This window comes from Pelophylax lessonae (genome assembly GCF_965119305.1).
Source record: "Pelophylax lessonae genome assembly, chromosome: 3".
Classification (NCBI taxonomy): Eukaryota; Metazoa; Chordata; class Amphibia; order Anura; family Ranidae; genus Pelophylax; species Pelophylax lessonae.
In genome coordinates this window covers 294225928-294247420 of record NC_138770.1, presented here as the reverse complement: position 1 = coordinate 294247420, position 21493 = coordinate 294225928, and the positions used below count along the sequence as shown (strand labels likewise).

Here is a 21493-nt window from a genome sequence, read left to right as displayed (position 1 = left end):
GTTTTTACATCAGTTAATACACATATTGACTTTTACCTACTGAGAAAAACAGCACCAATTTACTTTACATTTTTTCCAAATATAAATTGAGACTTATTAATTGATTTTCAAAATTAACAGGAATTACAACAACCTCTACAGCCATTGTTCCAACCGTGCCAGGTAATTTTTTTTTAAATCAACTTTAAAAGATATATGAATAAATCAATTGTTGTTTAGTTTAGGAAATATACAGAAAATCATTACCCTGTCACTCAACATTTAGTATTATGCCTACTATCTCCTGGAGACTAAAGAAAGAGTATACATGTGTGACTTTTGTGGGAACAGGACCATACATTTATTTTTAGTCCCACAAATATGTAAATCTTTTCAGAATGGGCATGGGGATTTTTATGGAGTTCTCAAACCTAACTGATCACCATGACCTATCATTTTATAAATATAAAAAATGCTGACATTTTAGCTCCTATGATCTACAGTATGTTAAAATGTGTTTTGTTTCAAAGGCCTACGACTTCAAAGCAATCAGCCAAAATTAACCATAACTGCCCCTATTCCTTCTTAGTTTAGAATACACAAACAAGTATTGCATAAATTAAAAAAGTAATTTGCTGTGATTTTGAGTCCTATTGAAGTACTTTTGAAGCTGCAAGATTCAGTCCATTACACTAAACAGCACTGTGTATCTACATAGTTAATTGTAATAAGAGTGATGTAGACACTATAGAATTCTGATGCTCATCCCCACAAAAAATCTTAGCGTGGACAAGAAAATCATGTACTTGTCGGGAATAAGTACATAAATCCCTAGCATTAAGGATGTTGGCATTGTGGCTGCAGTGTCCATACCACAGGTATTCTGTTCTAAGTGCATGTGTAGCCACCTTGCTAGCTAGGACACTGTTGGCTGCATAATTACACAAAATGTCTTATCACCATCCTAAATCAGTTACCATCTGGGATTTTCCATGGTTATTAATTGAAAGTAAACAGATGGTCCATTGCCATTTTTGGACAATGATGTAACCCACATACCCTCCCCTTTGTTTACTTTTAGCATTTACCTGAGAAATCTCCTGACTGATAGCAAAATGGGGAAGCCATTGGCCTTTTAGCAACCAGGAATCTCTGTGTGGGAAGCTATCATATTCTTGATAGCTTTCCAGCACACAAGGTCCCAGTCTAAGTACTGGTGCCTTTTTTTTTTTTTTGTACACCATCTCAGAGTTGGTCTTGATCCCTTTCAATTTGCTTATTGTAAGCCAAGTGAGATTCTAAAAGTGTCAGTATAAAAAATAGCTATGTAAATTTGGTGCACATGTCAGAAAGATTTGCTCTAATGTATTCATGGAATAATTGTACTTTGGATTTAACTGGAACATTGCCATATAATACTGGGAAGGTTTTACTAACATTCTCAATTCCAGTGTTTGAATCTGCTCATGCTGAAAACCTTCACTGAGGCACATGATCCATATGCTCTATTAGCAGTAAATGCAAAGTAGATTATAATGACCACAAATGTAAAACACCAACTTTATTGATCTATTTTAAAGCACGGCAATGCCCATAGATAACCCATTACACATTTTGTACACAACAACATTTGTATGCTCATTGCAATGCAGTCTGATATTACAAATATAGAGAACCCATTTACTAGAGGTGCGCATCTTCACTGGTCTCACCATTTGATTTAATTACGATTATCCTGTCAACGATTCAATTCGATTAGATTCCACGATGCATCGCGATTACTGCCTGTGGTTTTCAATAAAAAAATTCAAGCCATCAGATGAACTCCATTTTTTTTATTTTATCTGCTCTAAAAAAAAAAAGGACACTCCCTGCGTGTAGCAAAGTCTGAACACAACAGATAAAAACAGTATTTTATTTTGAACAGCAAATACAAATTGGCACAGCCCCCTTTAGTACATTCCACAGCCCCCCCCCCCCCCCACATTAAACAGTCCCCTTTACATTCTACAGCCCATTTATATTACACAGTCCATTTACATAACACAGCCCCCATCTACATTATACAGCCCATTATTTACATAACATAGCCCCCATTTACATTATACAGCCCCAATTTACATTAGACAGCCCCTATTTACATAACACCCCCCGCATTTACATTATACAGCCCATCATTTACATAACACCGCCCCCCATTTACATTATACAGCCCCTATTCATATTGGACAGCCCCTCATTTACATAACACAGCCCCCCATTTACATTATACAGCCCATCATTTACATAACACAGCCACCATTTACATTATACAGCCCCTATTTACATTATACAGCCCCCCATTTACATTATACAGCCCCCCATTTACATTATACAGCCCATCATTTACATAACACAGCCCCCCATTTACATTATACAGCCCATCATTTACATAACACCCCCCCTCCATTTACATCATACAGCCCCTATTTACATTAGACAGCCCATCATTTGCCTAACACAGCTCCACATTTAAATTATACAGCCCCCCATTTACATTATACAGCTCCCTATTTACATTACACAGCCAATTTACATTATATAGCCCCCCCCCCCCTCTGCACTCCCAGGACAGCCCTGCCAGTGCACTCTAAAGTTAAAACAAATCAGTGTCAGTGCCTCTGTTTCACAGTTCCCTTCCTACAGTGTGTAAGGGTTAATGTAAACGGATGCCTCTCCCTTATTATCTCCGATCTTTCATGGCCATCACAGTCACATGCACTCCGGCTGGGAGGAGGAAGAGGAGGAGAACGGGAGCCAGGATGATGTCATCCATGCAATCGATGTGGCCGTTCTAAGCATCGAATCTGAATTATTCAAGGCTGCATCACGATGCATCGATGCTACAATTAATTTCAACACCGTTACCATTTACATTCCATGACTGGATTTAAATAAATCTTCACTGTTAAAACCAATGATAACTCAAACACATAACACGCAATACACTTGGTTATGAGATGTCCATGTTTCTTAAGAAACTTTTACTAATACAAATACTCATTTGTGTGGTTTTACCTGTTGCAGAAAATATTTGCTTTGATTGTTCTTTTGATGTGGATTTATGTAACTGGAAGCAATCAATGTCTGATGACATGGACTGGACCCAATGGACAGGATCAACACCATCTGGATTTACTGGGCCCTCTTATGACCATACAACAGGAGGTAAGTAGCTCTGTGGAGATTACACTAATTTATAATGATTGCCTAATAAGTATGAAAGTATGAAAATTTGGTATGAAATCATATTTTTATACCCTGTCTAGTTATGATGAATGTCGCTAGAGACATTAACTAACTGCAAAAATGTTTGTAAAACAATGAAAAGAATTAAGAATAATGATGAAGGAGCAAATTAAAATTACTCAGATTTGCCCTGGATCAGCCAGGCTTTTGTTCATAGTTTGATGGCTTTTTTTTTTTTTTTTTGTTAAATAGTTTTTATTAAGATTATTTCAAATAGTAACAAACAGGGAAAGGAAATCATAATAATAACAGAGGAAAGCAAACCCATAAAACATTGATATTATGGCCAGTAGTACATAGGTGCAGTTATGCAATCTAACTTCATGCCCATGAAGATAAACCATTACAGCATTAAGCAATCCAAATATACAAATAGCATTAATACTTATAAGATGGGGCTGCTGATGGCTGTTCTCTAATAGGGCCACCCCCAACCCAAATGGGTACACACTGTGTTCAGTTGGGGGGGGTAGACCCTCTGACAGCTAAACATCCGCGGACCACCATATATTAGACTGACATGTACATAGTTCTACAAGATGTTATTTGTGACACTAACAGAGAATACATGAAAGGTGAAGTAAAGGGAATACTCTTTGGTGGTAAATCAAAGCAGGCTAATTGGGCTTGAGACCAGGAGCGGCATTAGGATGCTTTAACCAGTGAATCCATAGTTTGCTAAAGATAGGCATTCTATGATCTTTAACAGCTAGTAACTTCTCAAAATGACATTGTGTGTTTACCCGTGAAGTAAGTTCCTGAATTTTTGGTGACTCAGGTGATTTCCAATGGTGAGTGATGGTCAATCTAGCAGCAAACAAGATGTGGAGTACTATAGTCTGGTAGTCTCAGATCCATTCCCAAGTTCAAAAGTGCCAAAGCTGGCCAGATAGAGAAGGTCGCGCCCAAAAAAACTCCAAGCAAAACCTCCACTTCCCTCCAAAAGGGTTAAATAAAGGTGCAATCCCAAAGGATATGATACAGTGTTCCTACCTTATTGCACCGTATCCAACACAACGCACTGGAGGAGGGATCGATTTTAGACAGCCTATGAGGCTTTAAGTACCATCCATGTATATTTTAAGAAATTGTTCCCAATGATCAATACATTTAGACAGTTTATAGTTGACTGTGATGGCCTTATGCCATTGTGAATCTGTAAAGGTCAATTGGAATTTAGATTCCCATTTAGTCCTACTTGGGCCCAATGAAGGTGCTTGAGTGTTCATATACAAGTTGTAAAAAAAAGATATGCCCCGTGTGCAAGATATAGCATGGCCCCTAAGGAAGTCCCATGCCGTAGCAGGGATGGATAACTGGAAGAAGAGTTTCATAGTTTGATGGCTTTTAAAAGACACCTTGCTTAGTTTACATACATTGTTAGTAATACAGGTGCAGCTCATAAAATTAGAATATCATCAAAAAGATAATTTATTTCAGTAATTCAATTCAAAAATTGAAACTCATACATTTTATATATATGCGTTACACACAGAGAAATATATTTCAACCATTGCTTTCTTTTAATTTTGATGATTATGGTTTACAGCTAGTGAAAACCCAAAAATCTGTATCTCAGAAAATTAGAATATTACAAAAGACCAATAAAAACAATAATTTATAATAAAGAAATGTTGGCTTACTGAAAGTTAATGTCCATGTACAGTATAGTTTGCACTCAATAATTGGTTAGGGCTCCTTTTTCATAAGCCATAATAGGCCTCTAGCTGTAAGCCATAATCTTTAAAATTAAAAAAAAGAAATGCTTGAAAGATATATCATTCTGTGTGTAATGCATCTATAAAAATATATGGGTTTCACTTTTTGAAATTAATTACTAAAATAAAATAACTTTTTGATGATATTCTAAGTTTATGAGATGCACCTGTATGTGCCTTACATGTAATCATATTTATACTTATGACCAGGTTGATTTATTGGTTATGGCTCTCACCTGGCTCAGCCACAAATTGGTGACAGAATATTTTTTTTTAAATAAAAGCTTATCTCAACTTAAATATCTCGGTTAAAGATAGAGCAAAGTATACTTGCTAATTTTAAAGCTTTTAAAATGGCTAGATCAAAAAAGGCTGGTAGAACATGGCTTTAAAAGTGTTCTTCTGCACCCTGGGAACTTCAAAAATTCTTTAATGTTTCTGTGGTGTTTAGGGTTGGCTAACTCCATACCATCTCAAAACCTCCCCATTGGCCCTTAAGTCTATTATTCTTAGTGATAGGCCAAAAGGAAGTAGAGGGGTGCAGGAAGCAGGATGAGGTGTGTTTTGGTCCCCAACACTGCAGGGTAAAACTGAAATTTCATATTGAGACAACCATTGGATTTTAGGCTCCCAATGTGCTAGATTTAATTGCTAAGGTACTGTACATGCAGGAATCATCAGACTATACCTAGTCATCCTAAATGCAAAAATAGATTGCTATTGTTAGGAACCTGTCAGGAAGGCTCTGGCAGTGGATGAGTTAAGACTCACAGGCTATTCCGGCTCCACCCCTCTCATCTAGAAAGAGCTCTATTTAAGCTGGATCAGCACACAGGTTCAGTGCTGTCTTGTCTTCAGCTCCTGCCGTTGTTCCTGAACCTGTGACCTGTTTGCTGCTGATTTCCTGTTGACCTTTTGGCTTGTTCCTGACTCCGCTCGTCTTCTGCCCGTCCTGACCCCGGCTTGTTTGACCATTCTCTCGGATCTCCCTTGTCTGTTTACCCGCCTTCGGACCTTGATCGGTTCACCCCTGGTGGGGCGACCCTGAGGACCGCGACCTGGTATCCACACGCAGCGAACTCCATCCTCACCACTAGAGGCTCTGGCGAAAACCGGTGGATACTTAGACTCCGCACCTCAGGCTAGCCTGTGTCACTTACCTTGGGGGGTTCCGTCCAAGCTCCGCCCTCTAGCGGACATCGGGGCCTATCTCTGTCGCCAGGTTACCACCAGCACCCTAACAGTACAAGACAGCCATGTCGGAACCTGCAAGAGAGGCTTCACCCCTAGAGGAGATCGGCCAACACCTAGCAGCCCTGTCTCAAGCCGTGAGGACGCTTCAGGATGGCTATACACAGTTAGAGGGACGATTACGCTCTGTAACCCTCACGGCAGATTCCACTGTGCCATCTGCTCCCTCCTCTGCTGCCGCAACCGCAGCACCGGCCTCCAGCCCCACAGTAGTGATGCTGCCACCGGAACCTCGGGTCCCTACCCCTCGGGTCCCTACCCCTGAAAAATATTCCGGAGATCGGGGTAAATTCCGAGCGTTTTGCAATGCCTGCCAGCTCTACTTCTCCTTGCAACTCCGGACCTTCTCCCTGGAGGCCACCAAGGTGGGGTTTTTTATTTCATTGCTACTATGCGGACCCCAGTCCTGGGCCCATCGGCTCCTTGAAGAGAGTAGCCCCCATTTGAACTCTCTATTGTCATTTTTTGAGGCTATGGCCCAACTCTATGACGATCCACAGCGATCTTCCACCGCAGAAGCTGCGCTACACGTTCTCCAGCAGGGGCGCAGACCCGTAGAAGACTATGTCACGGACTTCCGTCGCCTGAGTTCCGACACTTCCTGGAACGAGGCTGCACTCCGGTACCAGTTCCGTCTAGGCTTGTCCGAAGCACTGAAGGACGAATTGGCCCGGGTGGGCATCCCCGACGCACTAGAAAATTTGATCTCCCAGGCCATTCAAATCGACCGTCGGCTCTGAGAACGCCGGGCGGAACGATCAACGCAGCAGTTTCGGCCAGCCTGGATGTTGCCACGAGTAGCACCTCCTGTACACTTCCCTTCCGCTGGGGCAGTCTCTCCCAGCCCTGCTCCCGCCGGAGCCATGCCTGATGCCCCTGAACCCACGCAACTTGGGGTCATGCGGCCTATCTTGTCTCCGGAGGAGAGACGTCGCCGCCAGCTGGGTAATCTTTGCCTGTATTGCGGAGAAGCTGGCCATTATGTGCGCTCTTGCGCAGCAAAACACCATAAGTCTTTGCCAGTCTCGCCCTCCAGTTGTGTGGCATCAGTTACCTCCACCTCCCACTTAGGTTTTCCTGTGTCTTTGCAACTCCCAGAAGGACCCGTCCAGGTTACAGCAATCATTGACTCGGGAGCCTGCAGTTGTTTCATTGACCGTTCCTTTGCGGGGCAACAAGGCATACCTCTCCAGACCAAGACCCAGGACCTCACTATCTTCCTGGCCGATGGCTCCCACATCAAGTCTGGACCCGTGACCCAAGAAACCCTTCCTCTTCCAATGGTCTCTCCATCTGGCCATAAGGAATTGATACGTTTGGATGTCATCGCATCTCCCTTATTTCCCATTATCCTGGGATTGCCGTGGTTGCAGGCACACAACCCGCAAATCAACTGGATCACAGGAGCCGTCCAGTTCCCGTCTCCTTACTGCAGGAACTCCTGTCTACCCGCTCCATCCAAGTCCCCCAAACTCTGTTCTGTCTCGAATCTGAGCCTGATTTATGTTCTGTTGTACCCAAGGCATATCACGACTTCCTGGATGTTTTCAGTAAGCGGGGAGCTGAGACCTTACCTCCTCACCGTTCATATGATTGCCCCATCGACTTGCTCCCGGGAGCCGAGATCCCATTTGGCCGAATTTACCCACTATCTGAACGTGAGCTGGACGTTTTAAAGGACTATGTGGAAGAAAGTCTGAAGAAGGGGTTTATCCGTCCTTCCACCTCTCCGGCAGGGGCAGGTATCTTTTTTGTAGAAAAGAAGGATCACTCCCTTCGACCTTGTATCGATTACCGAGACTTGAATAAAGTTACCATTAAGAACCGCTACCCTCTCCCTCTGGTTCCCGAGCTCTTTCAGCGGCTCAGATCTGCTGTCCTGTTCACTAAGTTGGATCTCCGCGGGGCCTACAACTTAGTCCGTATTAGAGAAGGCGATGAGTGGAAGACAGCTTTTCGTACCAGGTTCGGGCATTTCGAATATCTTGTGATGCCTTTTGGCCTCTGCAACGCCCCAGCTACGTTCCAACACTTTGTGAACGATATTTTCCGGGATTGGCTGGATATCTTTGTCATAGTTTACCTAGATGACATCCTAATCTTCTCTACATCCCTGGAGCAACATCGCGAGCATGTTCGAAATGTCCTCGGCCGCCTCCGTCAGCATGGTCTCTATGTTAAGGCCGAGAAGTGTGAATTCGAGCGGAGCAGCATCCCGTTTCTGGGGTTAATAATTTCTACAGAGGGTATAGAGATGGATCCCCAGAAAGTCTCTGCCATCCTGGATTGGCCACCTCCATCTGACAAAAAGGGAGTGCAGCGATTCGTTGGCTTCGCCAACTTCTATAGAAAGTTCATTAAGGGTTTCTCTCATATCATCACTCCCATTACTCAGCTCACCAAGAAGAGTGTTCGCTTTCAATGGACCCCCGAAGCCCAGTCCGCCTTCTTGGTCCTTAAGAAGCTCTTCACGTCAGCCCCTGTGTTGAGTCACCCGGATCCCACCTTACCCTACCTCCTCGAGGTTGACGCTTCTGAAGTTGCTGTCGGGGCAGTCCTCTCCCAAAGACAGGGAACCAAGGACTTGATACACCCAATAGCCTTCTTTTCCCGGAAACTCTCCTTTGCAGAGAGGAATTATGATGTTGGGGACCGGGAACTTCTGGCGATCAAAGCCGCACTTGAAGAGTGGCGGTATTTGCTTGAGGGGGCTGTACACCCTATTCTTATTTTTACGGATCACAAAAACCTTGAGTATCTGAGATCTGCAAAACGTTTGAGACCCCGTCAGGCACGGTGGGCACTTTTTTTTATCAAGGTTTTCATTCCATATCACCTATCGGCCTGGGTCTAAAAATGTTAAACCGGATGCCCTGTCCCGGATGTTTGATAGCCCGAAGGAAACATCAGTACCTGACACCATCCTATCCGAAAAGAACTTCCTACTTTTATTCACAAATCTGAAGGCCCGTCTTGAGCAAGCCTCTGCCCACATTCCTGGTCCACCTGGAATACCCCTGGTGCACAAAAATGGCTTGTTATGGGTTAAAGACAAGATCTTCGTCCCGGAAGAGGTCAGAACAGCAATTCTGGCTGCCTGTCATGATCACCCTCTGGCCGGTCATTTTGGCGTCCATAGGACCCTTGACCTCCTGCAGCGTTCTTTTTGGTGGCCTGACATGGAAGAGAGCTGCAGGAGTTATGTACTCTCCTGTACCACCTGTTCCCGGTGTAAAACCGCCAGAAGTAAGGCATGGGGCCTTCTCAGACCTCTTCCCATCCCTGATCGGCCCTGGCAAACAATTGCCATGGATTTTATCGTGGAACTTCCACCTTCTGCAGGGTGCTCTGCCATTTTTGTGGTGGTAGATCGACTCTCTAAAATGGCCCATTTTTTGCCCCTCAAGGGTACTCCCACTGCAAGGGAAACTGCAGAGATCTTCATTAGGGAGATCATAAGACTCCATGGGATTCCCAGGAACATCATCTCTGACAGAGGGGTACAATTTACGTCCCGCTTCTGGAAGGCTTTATGTAAACTGTTAAAGATCGAGCTGTCTATGTCCTCAGCCTACCACCCACAGACCAACGGACAAACTGAGAGGACAAACCAAACCCTGGAGCAGTACCTGCGGTGCTTTACCACCTTTATCCAGGACGACTGGGTAGCCCTGTTACCATTTGCAGAATTCTCCTACAACAATTCCAAGCACTCTGTTACTGGCCAATCTCCCTTCTTCGCTAATTATGGATTTCATCCCTCCTTCTTACCAGATATTCCATGTGAATCCGGAGTTCCTGCAGTCCAAGACACTGTCAACTTCTTTTCCCGGAATAATAACCTTCTGCGGGAGACCTTAGCCAAGGCCCAAACTGCGTCCAAAAGGATCTTTGACAAGAGAAAGAAGGGAGAGTTGATTCTTCAACCTGACGATCGGGTCTGGCTTTCCACGGCTAATCTCCGCCTAGCCTGTCCGTCCAAGAAACTGGCTCCCAGATTTATTGGTCCATTTCCAGTTAAAAGGAAACTCAATGATGTGTCCTATGAACTATCCCTACCCGATACCCTTCGGATCCATCCCATATTTCATGTTTCCTTACTGAAGCCCGTGATCCCCGATAACTTCCCTGGTAGAAGTTCAGGTACCCCAGAACCTGTGTTCGTGGATGGAGATGTGGAGTATGAGGTTGAGGCTGTGGTGGACTGTCGAAAGAGAGGCAACCAGCTACAGTTTCTCATCAAATGGAAGGGTTATGGTCCGGAAGAGAACTCCTGGGAGCCTGAACGGAACGTCCATGCTGCGGACCTAATCCAAGCATTTTTTCGTGCTCATCCACAAAAAAGGAGCTTGTTGGGCACCCGGAGGTTGCCCTTAAGGGGGGGGCAATGTTAGGAACCTGTCAGGAAGGCTCTGGCAGTGGATGAGTTAAGACTCACAGGCTATTCCGGCTCCACCCCTCTCATCTAGAAAGAGCTCTATTTAAGCTGGATCAGCACACAGGTTCAGTGCTGTCTTGTCTTCAGCTCCTGCCGTTGTTCCTGAACCTGTGACCTGTTTGCTGCTGATTTCCTGTTGACCTTTTGGCTTGTTCCTGACTCCGCTCGTCTGCTGCCCGTCCTGACCCCGGCTTGTTTGACCATTCTCTCGAATCTCCCTTGTCTGTTTACCCGCCTTCGGACCTTGATCGGTTCACCCCTGGTGGGGCGACCCTGAGGACCGCGACCTGGTATCCACACGCAGCGAACTCCATCCTCACCACTAGAGGCTCTGGCGAAAACCGGTGGATACTTAGACTCCGCACCTCAGGCTAGCCTGTGTCACTTACCTTGGGGGGTTCCGTCCAAGCTCCGCCCTCTAGCGGACATCGGGGCCTATCTCTGTCGCCAGGTTACCACCAGCACCCTAACAGCTATGTTTAAGGGAAGAGGTATTAACTAAAATTAATCTTGAATTGTCTCAGTTTAATGCAGTATAACATTATTCAAAGATCTCTGAATTGTTTTAAGCAATTCAGACTTTACATTTCTAAAGTGAGTTTTACTTTTTTTTAAATAAGTCTGTACTAAGAAAATGTGGAGTCTCCATCTCCACTTTGCAAGTTTTTTCTGGGTCAAATTAATAGTGTTGAAGCCAGAAACAGACAGGCAACTAGTATTCATGTAAGAAGGTCAGTAGTGACACCACCTAGGTTTCCTGAAAGTGATTTTAAAAAGTAACTAGAGTGTACATTGTAACGTGAATACTGAGAAGGAACTAACAATGTATAATTGTCTTTCTGGTGTTTGATTAACTTATAATCTTTTCATGTGTTTTTTCTATGCATTTTTAGGTGGACATTACCTCTATATTGATGGACGGTATACAAAAGAAGGAGATTTTGCAAGACTAGAGAGTCCTGCCAATAGTTTCACTGGGCCTCACTGCTTACGTTTCTGGTATCACATGTATGGGGTGGCACAATATATGGGCTTGAAGGTGGCACTACTAACAGCAGATGGTTTGGTCTACGCTTCCAACCTAGAAGGAAATCACGGGGATGTGTGGCATTTGGAAGAGATTTTCCTGCCTGACAGTAACATTACTCAGGTATTTACACTGCTCAGATAAGTATGTGTAATTGTGGTCTTACACACTGACATTAAGGCATAAACAAAAATTGGTTAAAGTTTAATAAAGCTCAACTGTTATGCCGTAGCAAATTTCTCCAGTTGCCTGTTCAGCTTTCCTATTGAGCATCCTGGAAGCTCCTGGTGACATGGTGGCCTGTTTATTGTGTTATTTAGAACCTGTCCATTTTTTAGGTTTCTAAGTTGCACCACAGACTGTGTGGTAGGGAAGCTAAGCAAATGTCTAACACTTGAAGGCTCCTGCTATGACATACTATAAAATATTGTACTTTATTTAATTTCGGTTTTGCATTAACATCATAAGCAATCAATTGATTTTTTTCACAGATTTTTATTGAAGGTGTCAGAGGTGAGGACTTCCGTAGTGATGTTGCTGTGGATGATATCTCTCTTGTGCCAGGATATTGTAAAGGTAAGCAAATGTTTTCTGGTAATAGTTCACATGTTGTGCAAGATGATTTGTATGGTAATCTGAATTAAATGTATATTCTTTTTATTTTATCAGTCCCCACACCACCACCACCAACAACAACAACAACAACAACCACGACCCGTAAGAAAAAATCTGCCACTCTTATAATTACTCTAAATAGTAAAAAGACAATTGGCTGATATTAATAGTCTATCAATGTATAAAATCTTGTTTGGAAAAGTTGTGTTTTATTGCCTCACTCTACTATACAGAATCAGAAATCCACAAGCCACTCTCAACATGTTAGGCTATTCAATTAGTGAATGAGTCAAAGCTCTGCTGACTTTCATCATTCAGTCACGTGCAATCATATGTACTGTTATTTTGTTTTTATTTTGCTTGCAAGTGTTTGGGTATAGTTTGCAAAATCATTTTTCACTGCTTTCACTAAGCTAAGGGAAAATTCCTTTGCAAAGTGAAAATTCACTTGCAAAGTAAATAACCTACTTGCCTTTTGTAAAACAACTGACCTACACAGTACAAATATTCAATTTAAGCCGGCCATAGATGGATTGAATCTCGACCAGTTCAGCAGGTATCTGCTGTGGTTTATTTTGTTTATCGGCAGGCTGATTGTACTGAAGTCGATCCATTAGTCAACTTCAGTACAATTAGCCTGTAGGACTTTTTGCATTTGATCACTTCCAGCACCCATTGCCGCTAGCAGTGATCATTGTGTTCAGTCGGCCGAGAAGACTGCCTATGTTGATGAGGGAATCAAGCAATTTTATTTCCTTTCACCCCTAGAGGAAGGAAGGAAGGAAGGAAAATTGTAACATCTATGGCCTGCCTTAGTATTTTAGGTAAAGTTTTGTTGGAAAAACAAATTACTTGCAGCAGCAGTTCCTACAAAATTAGGTCCTTGGGGTTTTCAAGTGAATGCACATTACTATATTTCCAGCAATAATCTTGTAATGAAACCAGAATAGTACAGATCTTTTTCTAGTACATTTACCTGAGCACTACTGCAGTTGTAGTTTATTCTGCAATAGCTTTAGCTCTATATTTCCCTTTTCTTTTTTCAGGAATATCCTCAACTACTTCTACGACAACTACCACAAGGCCTGTTACACCAGGCTCACCACCACCAGGTAGGCTAATTCACTGAAGGCCATTTTATAACATACAAAGTGTGCTTTACAATCTGTTATGTTTTATACTATGTTCTCCAATGTCTTTACCTTCACAACGCCATAGAGAACACATATATTCATCACAAATCTGAAGAGGCATACTCCACAGTGTCTGCAATTACAGTGAGGACTTTTTTTAACATTCATCTACTGCTGGCTAAGAATGTGTAAATATTTCAATGTCCATACCATAACCTTGTAATCAGTTCATCTTAAAATTGAGGTTCTAACATATGCAGTTCACATGATTTAACCATTAATAATCTAGAGAATCAACCTCCCCCTCCCTCTGTTGTTAAGCTAAAAACTTCTGATGACATGCAAATTGAAAAAAAAATATTTCAGACATTAAATCAGACATTTTGATGGTAATTGTTTCTAGGGAAACAAATAGTTATATTAAAGATAATTTTCATTCTGACTGGAAGATGGACTATATTTCTTACTAGGGGATGATTGCAATAATCAAGATAATGATTCCTTGAAATGGGTTGTTTTTATTTCAAAATCTACCTAATAATATTCCTTATGTTTCCTATAAGGTTTAAAAAAATAGTTTATAAAATAAATAAAAAAAAAAAAAAACAGTTTGGTTAGGACATTTTAGTGAGAATGCAAGACCATATAGGAATTAAAAGCTTAAATTGCAAGCTGCAAATTATCTATTTATAAAACTTGTATGCAAAGTTTGTCTCCCCCGTTGCCCTTAACAGTTTAATGTGTGATTTTCTTTATTTTTTATTCATTTATTTGTTTGTAGAAAAGTAACATTCTATTTTGGTATAACATTTGTATTTTTTTATGTATAGCCAGTCTTCATAACGCTCAGGTTTTGCTTCCTGCTGACCCCTTTATCTAATCTAATTGGTCTGTATGAGTAATAAAAATTGACTTTTTACAGTTCTTAAGGATATACAATATCTACAATGCACCTATTAGGAAAGGACTGTGTTATCGTTTTATTAATGTTAGGAGTTTCAAATTTATGATGATCACCCACCCTTCCCCTAGGATCCTGTGAGATTAGTGGAGATCCTCATTACTACACCTTTGACAATCAGGTGCACCATTTTATGGGCACTTGCACGTATACATTATCTAAACTCTGTGAAGTTGATGGACACCTGGCAGAGTTCAATGTCGAAGCAGCCAATGAGCACAGAGGAAGCAGCACCAGGGTGTCTTATATAAGTTATGTCAACATTGACATGAATGGATACAGGATCACACTGGAGAAGAACAGAAATGTGAAAGTGAGTACAAACTGAAAACCTATTAGTATATACTATTATTTTATTGTAATTCTTTTTCACTTGCTCTTGTTTATCTTCCTATCTTAAATGTTTTCTGTTATATATTGTGACTCCAGGTCAACAAAATTGCAGTAACCTTACCAGTAGCCCTACATCCAAACATTAACATCTTCCTTAGTGGACATGATGTACTGGTGACAACAGCATTTGGTGTAAGTGTGCGGTTTGATGGAAACCATAGAGTGGTGGTGAATATTCCAGGGGAATATGCCAACAAAGTGTGTGGAATCTGTGGAAATTTCAATGGAAACCAAACTGATGACTTCTTAAACCCAGATGGTGAATTAGAAGCAGACTCTAACAGTCTTGGTAACAGCTGGCAGGTGGACAATGACACAAGGTAATCACAAGTCAATTATCCTATATTCATAATGGTAAATCCATGTTAATCCATTGCTTTAAGGTAAAAGGCCTTAGTTCATATAAAAACAATATCAAGCAGAGATGCCTATTAACCCCTTCATGCCGATGTAACACTTATATGCGGCCTCAGTGGACTGGACTTTTTTCTGTGGAGCCCACTCCCAGCACAAAGAACAGGGTCTCACTGAGAGCCCCAGGCCCCATATTAACAATTGATTGCAAGTCACTTGATCACTGTGATAGCCTCTGATTGGCTATCACCAAACATGGGAGTAAGTCATACATGTGCAAGTCACAAGCAAGTCTCAAGTCTTAACCTTCAAGTCTCAAGCAAGTCCCAAGTTACTGTGGCGAAAAGCAAGCAAGTCAAGTAGAGTCCCTGCTAGAAGTCAAGCAAGTCAAGTCAAGTAATTTATTTTGGTCAAGTCACAAATCAAGTCAAAATACTCATCTACCCCAATTTTCATCTTTAAATCAGTTAAAAGTCAGTGGTCAGGAAAGGTTCTGTTTTATTTTCAACATTACCAAAACTGCTTAGTGCTTTTTTCTTGGCATATTAAAGAAACACTTTGAATGCCCAACACCACAGTCACTAAAAACATGTTAAGCATTTCCATTGTTAAACAGCCAGTGTCCTAAAAATCAGAACACACTGAGGTGGTTTTAAGTGACTGTGGTGTCAGAAACATAACAGGCACATTAATTTTGCTTTAACACATCTTGAGAAAATGCAAATATTTAATAACTTAAAAAAGTAAAGTAATTTCGAGTCATATGTCTCAAGTCAAAGTCAAGTCTCAAGTCATGAATACCAAGTCATAGTCAAGTCGAGTCTTTTATTAATTTTAGTCAAGCCCTAAAACTGGTGACTTAAGTCTGACTTATGTCAAGTCATGTGACTCGAGTCCCCCAACTCTGGCTATCACAGTGATCAGTCACTGTGATGCCGCCCCTGTGTTTTTCTCCCTGTGAATAGAGGAGAGAGATACATTGTATCTCCCTCTTTCCTTGCAGAGAAAAAAAAAGTGTGTGTTAAAAAGAAATATAATAATTATAAAAATATAACAATAAATAAATAAAAATAGCTAGATCAAGGATTGAGCTAGGTCAGGGCCAGGGTTAGTGTTTAAGTCAAGTAAGGGTCATGGTCAGAAAATTTTGGGCAGGATCTATTTTTAAAAAGCATTTTTTAAATTAGTATCAGGTTCAGCATCAGTCAGCGTCAGTGTGTTTTAGGTAGGATATAAACAAAATAAAATGTGTACTATTGTTTTTGGGCTGTACTACGAGTACAAAAAACAACTAACATAAATATATGTGGTATTGTTGCCATCATCCAGAGCAAGAGAATATATTTTGGGTTCTTTGGTGGTAGGTTATGGTAATAAAACAAATATACAGCTAAATTTAAAATACATATATATATATATATATATATATATATATATATATATATGTATTTTTTTTACTATTTTGGGCCAGTTTCCTATGATAAAAAAAAAAAAAAAAAATCAGGAGAAATTCATTACCATTTACCACCAAATAAAAGCCCAATTTGTCCTAAAAAAAATGCTGTGCAATCCACCTGGATGCACTAAGTAGTTGTGATATGTATGGTTTTACTAACACATGTCAAACGTTACAAAATTTGGGCATTAAGATTTGTTTTACCCTTGGGTGTGAAGAGGATATATAAATTGTTCAATGATGGCAAAATCCAATCCAATATGAACAGAATAAGGATAATTTACAGTTAATAAGACCATAACCCTTAAGCAGAGTATTCACAATACAAACTGATTGTTCAGTCTTCTTTATATTTACTAACGATGAGGCTACTTCACTCCAGTGGGTGATTAGATTTACAGGGCCATAGAGGGAAGGTACAGTATGTACAGTTTTGGGGAAGGGGGTTGAAGGTTAGTAAACCTTTAGCTTTGCCCCATATGGACAAAGTTCTACTTCATGTTATGAACTGCAATCTACTTAAAGAGGGGGTCACTGTAGAAAAAAATAAATAAATTTAAAGTTAGCAGATTTAAATCATGTAAAAAGACAAGGGATTCAACGCCGCCCTTGTCCAGGATACTTGTGGCTTCACAGTTAGATGCCCACTGAGCATGACTGAGCTGTGCTGTGGTTTGTGAATAGTCCTGCAGTCTCCTTGGACCTGTGACATGTACCAGAAGACTGAAGGGAGGAAGGTAGGGAGGAAAACTTCCGCTTGGATCGCCTAGATGATCCAAGTGGAAGTGGGAGTGGGTACTTGTTAAAACTAGGTTCCCGCTCCCCTCCACTCACCCCCCCCCCCCAAAAAAAAAATGTAATACCAAATGTGGCAGAGGAGGAGCACTTAAAGTGAAACTTCCCATTTTGGGTGAGGTTCCACTTTAGGTACAGATTACTTTTTGTATGGTTCATGTTAATTAGCTGGTTCAGTATTGAAGTGTTTTATATTCAATTAATAATTTTATGTTAAAAACACAAAACATTCTCTAACATTCAAAATTATAACTTCTCTCATGTGAACTGCCACTCCAGTTCATTACTTTATTTTTATGTTACAAAAGACTCACTGGCATCTACATCAGACTTCGTACTAGACATCCCTCATTTTTACAAATCTACTTTCCTACTAACTGAACTCAAATATTTCTTGTAGTTGCACAACTGGATTAGAGCAAGAACCAAGTTGTACTATGGATGAAAAGAATACCATTTCCAGCAACAGTTTCTGTGGAATGATTACTGATGAGGAGGGTCCATTCAAAGACTGCCATGGTGTTGTAAACCCACTGATCTATTTCAACAACTGTGTCTATGACTTGTGTGAACTGAACCTGGATCCAAGTGCCTTGTGTGATAGTCTTCAGTCCTATGCGCAGTCCTGCCAGTCTCATAAAGTAACAATAGGTCCCTGGAGGAATGATTCTTTCTGCCGTAAGTACAGAGTTAAACACTCTGATTAGTTAGGATTGCAGTTTGTGTTATATTAGGGGGATTTACCCTTTTGTTAGCACTGATGATCAAGTGGGGAAAATGGGGAATCCTAATTTATAGTGACGTCATGAGGAGCAATCTTCCAATAGGGACAAGTATCCTGTGGACAAATTCATCTCATTTTGGAGAGACTTTCTGTCACTTCCTGTTGTATTTCTTAGACAGGAAGTATAAGGAATTCTCTAGCAGGACAAATCCAGCAACAATACCTTACTAGGACTATATTTCCCTACTCTATTTAAAACTTTAAAAAAAAATGTGGGCTATACATACATACAAATTACAGTAACTTACAGCAAAAAAGCAAAACTCATTTTAATGGGTTTGCCTTTTAGAGATAATGATGTTCAATCAATGTGTATTCCTCTTTGATTAAGCTCATATCTTTTACTTTAATTGACCCCTGGTTAATGCCAGATAACCTCTGTGAGGTTTTTTAGTAAGAACAGCCAAGCTTCGTTTTAACAAATTGCACTTCACATCACTTAGTATGTTTCTCATTTGCCTCATTTCCCAAGGCATGTTTAGAAATCCATAAATAAAAATATACTGAAAATCAGAGTGATTTTTACATGAGCTTAGATTTCTACTGGGAAAGCAAGTGTTTGTGGTTTGTCCAATATTCACGTTTAAAACCTGAAGAATCCCACACCATCTCAAGCTAGAGCACAAAAATTCCATTTATTGGTGTCTCACCTTTTCTAAATGATTCTTTTCACAATGGAAATTTTGGGATATGCATTTTTGGATTGTGGAAGTAAGTAACTTGAGCCTACAGAGAGGGGATAACACTGATAAACAAAAAATTGGCAGTCATGTTTCCCTAGCTGCAGCATATTGCCAAGTTGGCTCCAGTGATGAGGATGGAGGGGATTATGATGATGAGGCCACTGACTCTACTTGTATGCCTGATGCAGCAGAAGAGGAAAGTGAGAGGAAGACACAACCCCAATGAGGCAGAGTGTCCTCCAAAGGCAGCCATCATGGAACAGTAGGGAGTAGCCACCCTATTCTATCAGATTGTAGAGCTCACAGAGATCAGCTGTGTGACATAATTTTTAAGTGCAGAGTCCAATCCTATGTTTGTCAATGATAAGTGTGAAGGGTTATGGTGTGAAGGCACCACCAACACCCAAGGCCCAATTTTTCCACACCAATTACAGCGAAAGAGACACCAGACTTTATCTAAAGAAATAGTTAATCTTGGCCTGAGTGTACTAAAATTTGTCTTCTTCACATAAAGCTTGCTCACTGTGGAGCAAAACTATATTTCCATCCAAAGCCTGCTTAAGAGACACCAGAATTTAAACATTTCTAATCTTGTTCCAAGTGCACTAAAATGTGGATTTGTGGTACAGACTGGCTCCCCAAGATGTTGTCTACAAAATAAAGAAAGCTTGCAGTGAAAATTAATTTAAATGTCATTATTTTTTTCTTTATATGTCAGTTTTGTTGCAGGTATACATGGTACAGATGGTCCTTTTTAAAGGCAGACTAAGGTGTTCCCTTAGACACTATATTTAACCACTTCAATACAGGGAAGTTTCACCCCCTTCCTGCCCAGACCAATTTTCAGCTTTCAGCACTGTCACACATTGAATGATAATTATTCAGTCATGCAACGCTGTACCCAATCACATTTTTTTTTATCATTTTTTCCACAGAAATAGAACTTTCTTTTGGTGGTATTTAATCACCACTGGGTTTTCTTTTTTTTTTTTTTTTTTGCGATATAAGTGAAAAAAGAGCGAACGTTTTGAAAAAAAAAAAACATTTTGTTTTAGTTTCTATTATAAAATTATGCAAATAAGTTTTTTTTTTTTCTTAAATCTGGGCCAAAATTTATACTGCTACATACAGTATCTTTGGTAAAAAATAACCCAAATTAGTGGATATTATGTAATCTGTGTGAAAGTTATAGAGTCTACAAGCTATGGTGCCAATCATTGAAAATTGATCACACCTAATCACACCTGATGTACCGACATTTCTTAAGACCCTGAAATGTCAGGACTGTACAAATACCCCCAAAATGACCCCTTTTTGGAAAGTAGACATTCCAGCGTATTTAGTAAGAGGCATTGTGAGTTTTTTGAAGTTTTAATTTTTTCCCACAATTCTTAGGAAAATGAAGAAATATATTTTGTTTTTGTTTTTTTACATAAAATTGTCATAGTAACTAAGTAAATAAATAAATTATTTCTTACACGCAGTATATGCATACTTGCAATTACACCCCAAAATACATTCTGCTACACCTCCTGAGTATGGCAATACCACATGTGTGAGACTTTTACACAGCCTGCCTATATACAGAGGCCCAGCATGTAAGGAGCACCGTCAGGTGCTCTAGGAGCATAAATTACACATATAATTTCCTAATGACCTAACACAATTGGAAGGCCCTGCAGCACCAGGACAATGGAATTACCCACAAAACGACCCCATTTTGGAAAAAAAAACACCCCAATGTATATTCTATGAGGCATTATGAGTCTTTTGAACATGTCATTTTGTTCCACAAGTTTTTGGAAAATGTGGAAAGAAAATGAAAACATATTTTTTTTTTTTTTTTACACAAAGTTGTCAATTTATAAGATATGTCTAATACATGGCATGTACATAGCAAGAATGACACCCCAAAATACATTCTGCTACTCCTCCTGAGTATGGTGATACCACATGTGTGAGACTTTTACACAGCTTGGCCACATACAGAGGCCCAACATCCAAGTAGCACCTTCAGGCGTTCTAGGAGCATAAATTACACATCTAATTTCATTACAACCTATCACACTATTAAAAGCCCTTGAGCACCAGGACAATGGAAACACCCACAAAATGACCCCATTTCGGAAAGCAAACACCCCAACACATAATCTATAAGGCATGAACTACATATAGATACTCAGGTACTCTGATGGGCTGCAGACAGGTACTTAGGTACCCTCATCAGCTTCAGAAAGGTACTCGGGTACTCTGATATAGGTACTCAGGTATTCTGATGGGCTGAAGATAGGTACTTGGGCACTCTGGGCTGGAGACAGGTACTCAGGTACTCAGGGCTGGAGACATGTACTCGGGTACTCTGGGCGGCAGATAGGTACCAGGTTTCTCTGATGGGCTACAGAAAGGTATTCGGGTACTATAATGGGCTGCAGAGTGGTATTCGGGTATTCTGATTGGCTGGAGACAGGTACTCGGGTGCTCTATTGGGCTGTAGATAGATACTGAGGTACCCTGATGGGCTGGTGACAGGTACTCTGGTATTCTGATGGGCTGCAGATAGGTATTCATGTACTCTGAAGGGCTGTAGACAGGTATTTAGGCACTTTAGTTGATAGGTA

General features: G+C 40.7%; 2 protein-coding genes across 2 annotated transcripts in view; both read left to right on the top strand.

Annotated features, from left to right (window-relative positions):
* Positions 1-568, top strand: part of LOC309550490 (alpha-tectorin-like) — a gene marked incomplete at both ends in the record, with an annotated part of 18078 nt that extends 17510 nt beyond the window's left edge. The window contains 2 exons of the mRNA XM_082250859.1: positions 121-162; positions 510-568. Coding sequence (XP_082106985.1) covers positions 121-162; positions 510-568 — 101 coding nt within the window. The remainder of the gene's footprint in view (positions 1-120; positions 163-509) is intronic.
* A 2497-nt stretch (positions 569-3065) lies between these two features.
* LOC309550489 (alpha-tectorin-like) lies at positions 3066-18115 on the top strand (the record flags this gene model as incomplete). The annotated part of the gene is made up of 7 exons (XM_082250858.1): positions 3066-3186; positions 11568-11824; positions 12193-12277; positions 13363-13428; positions 14482-14723; positions 14840-15123; positions 17809-18115. Exons 1-7 carry the CDS (start codon positions 3102-3104, stop codon positions 18113-18115), a joined length of 1326 nt encoding a protein of 441 aa, XP_082106984.1. The 5' UTR covers positions 3066-3101.
* Positions 18116-21493: the final 3378 nt, after the last annotated feature.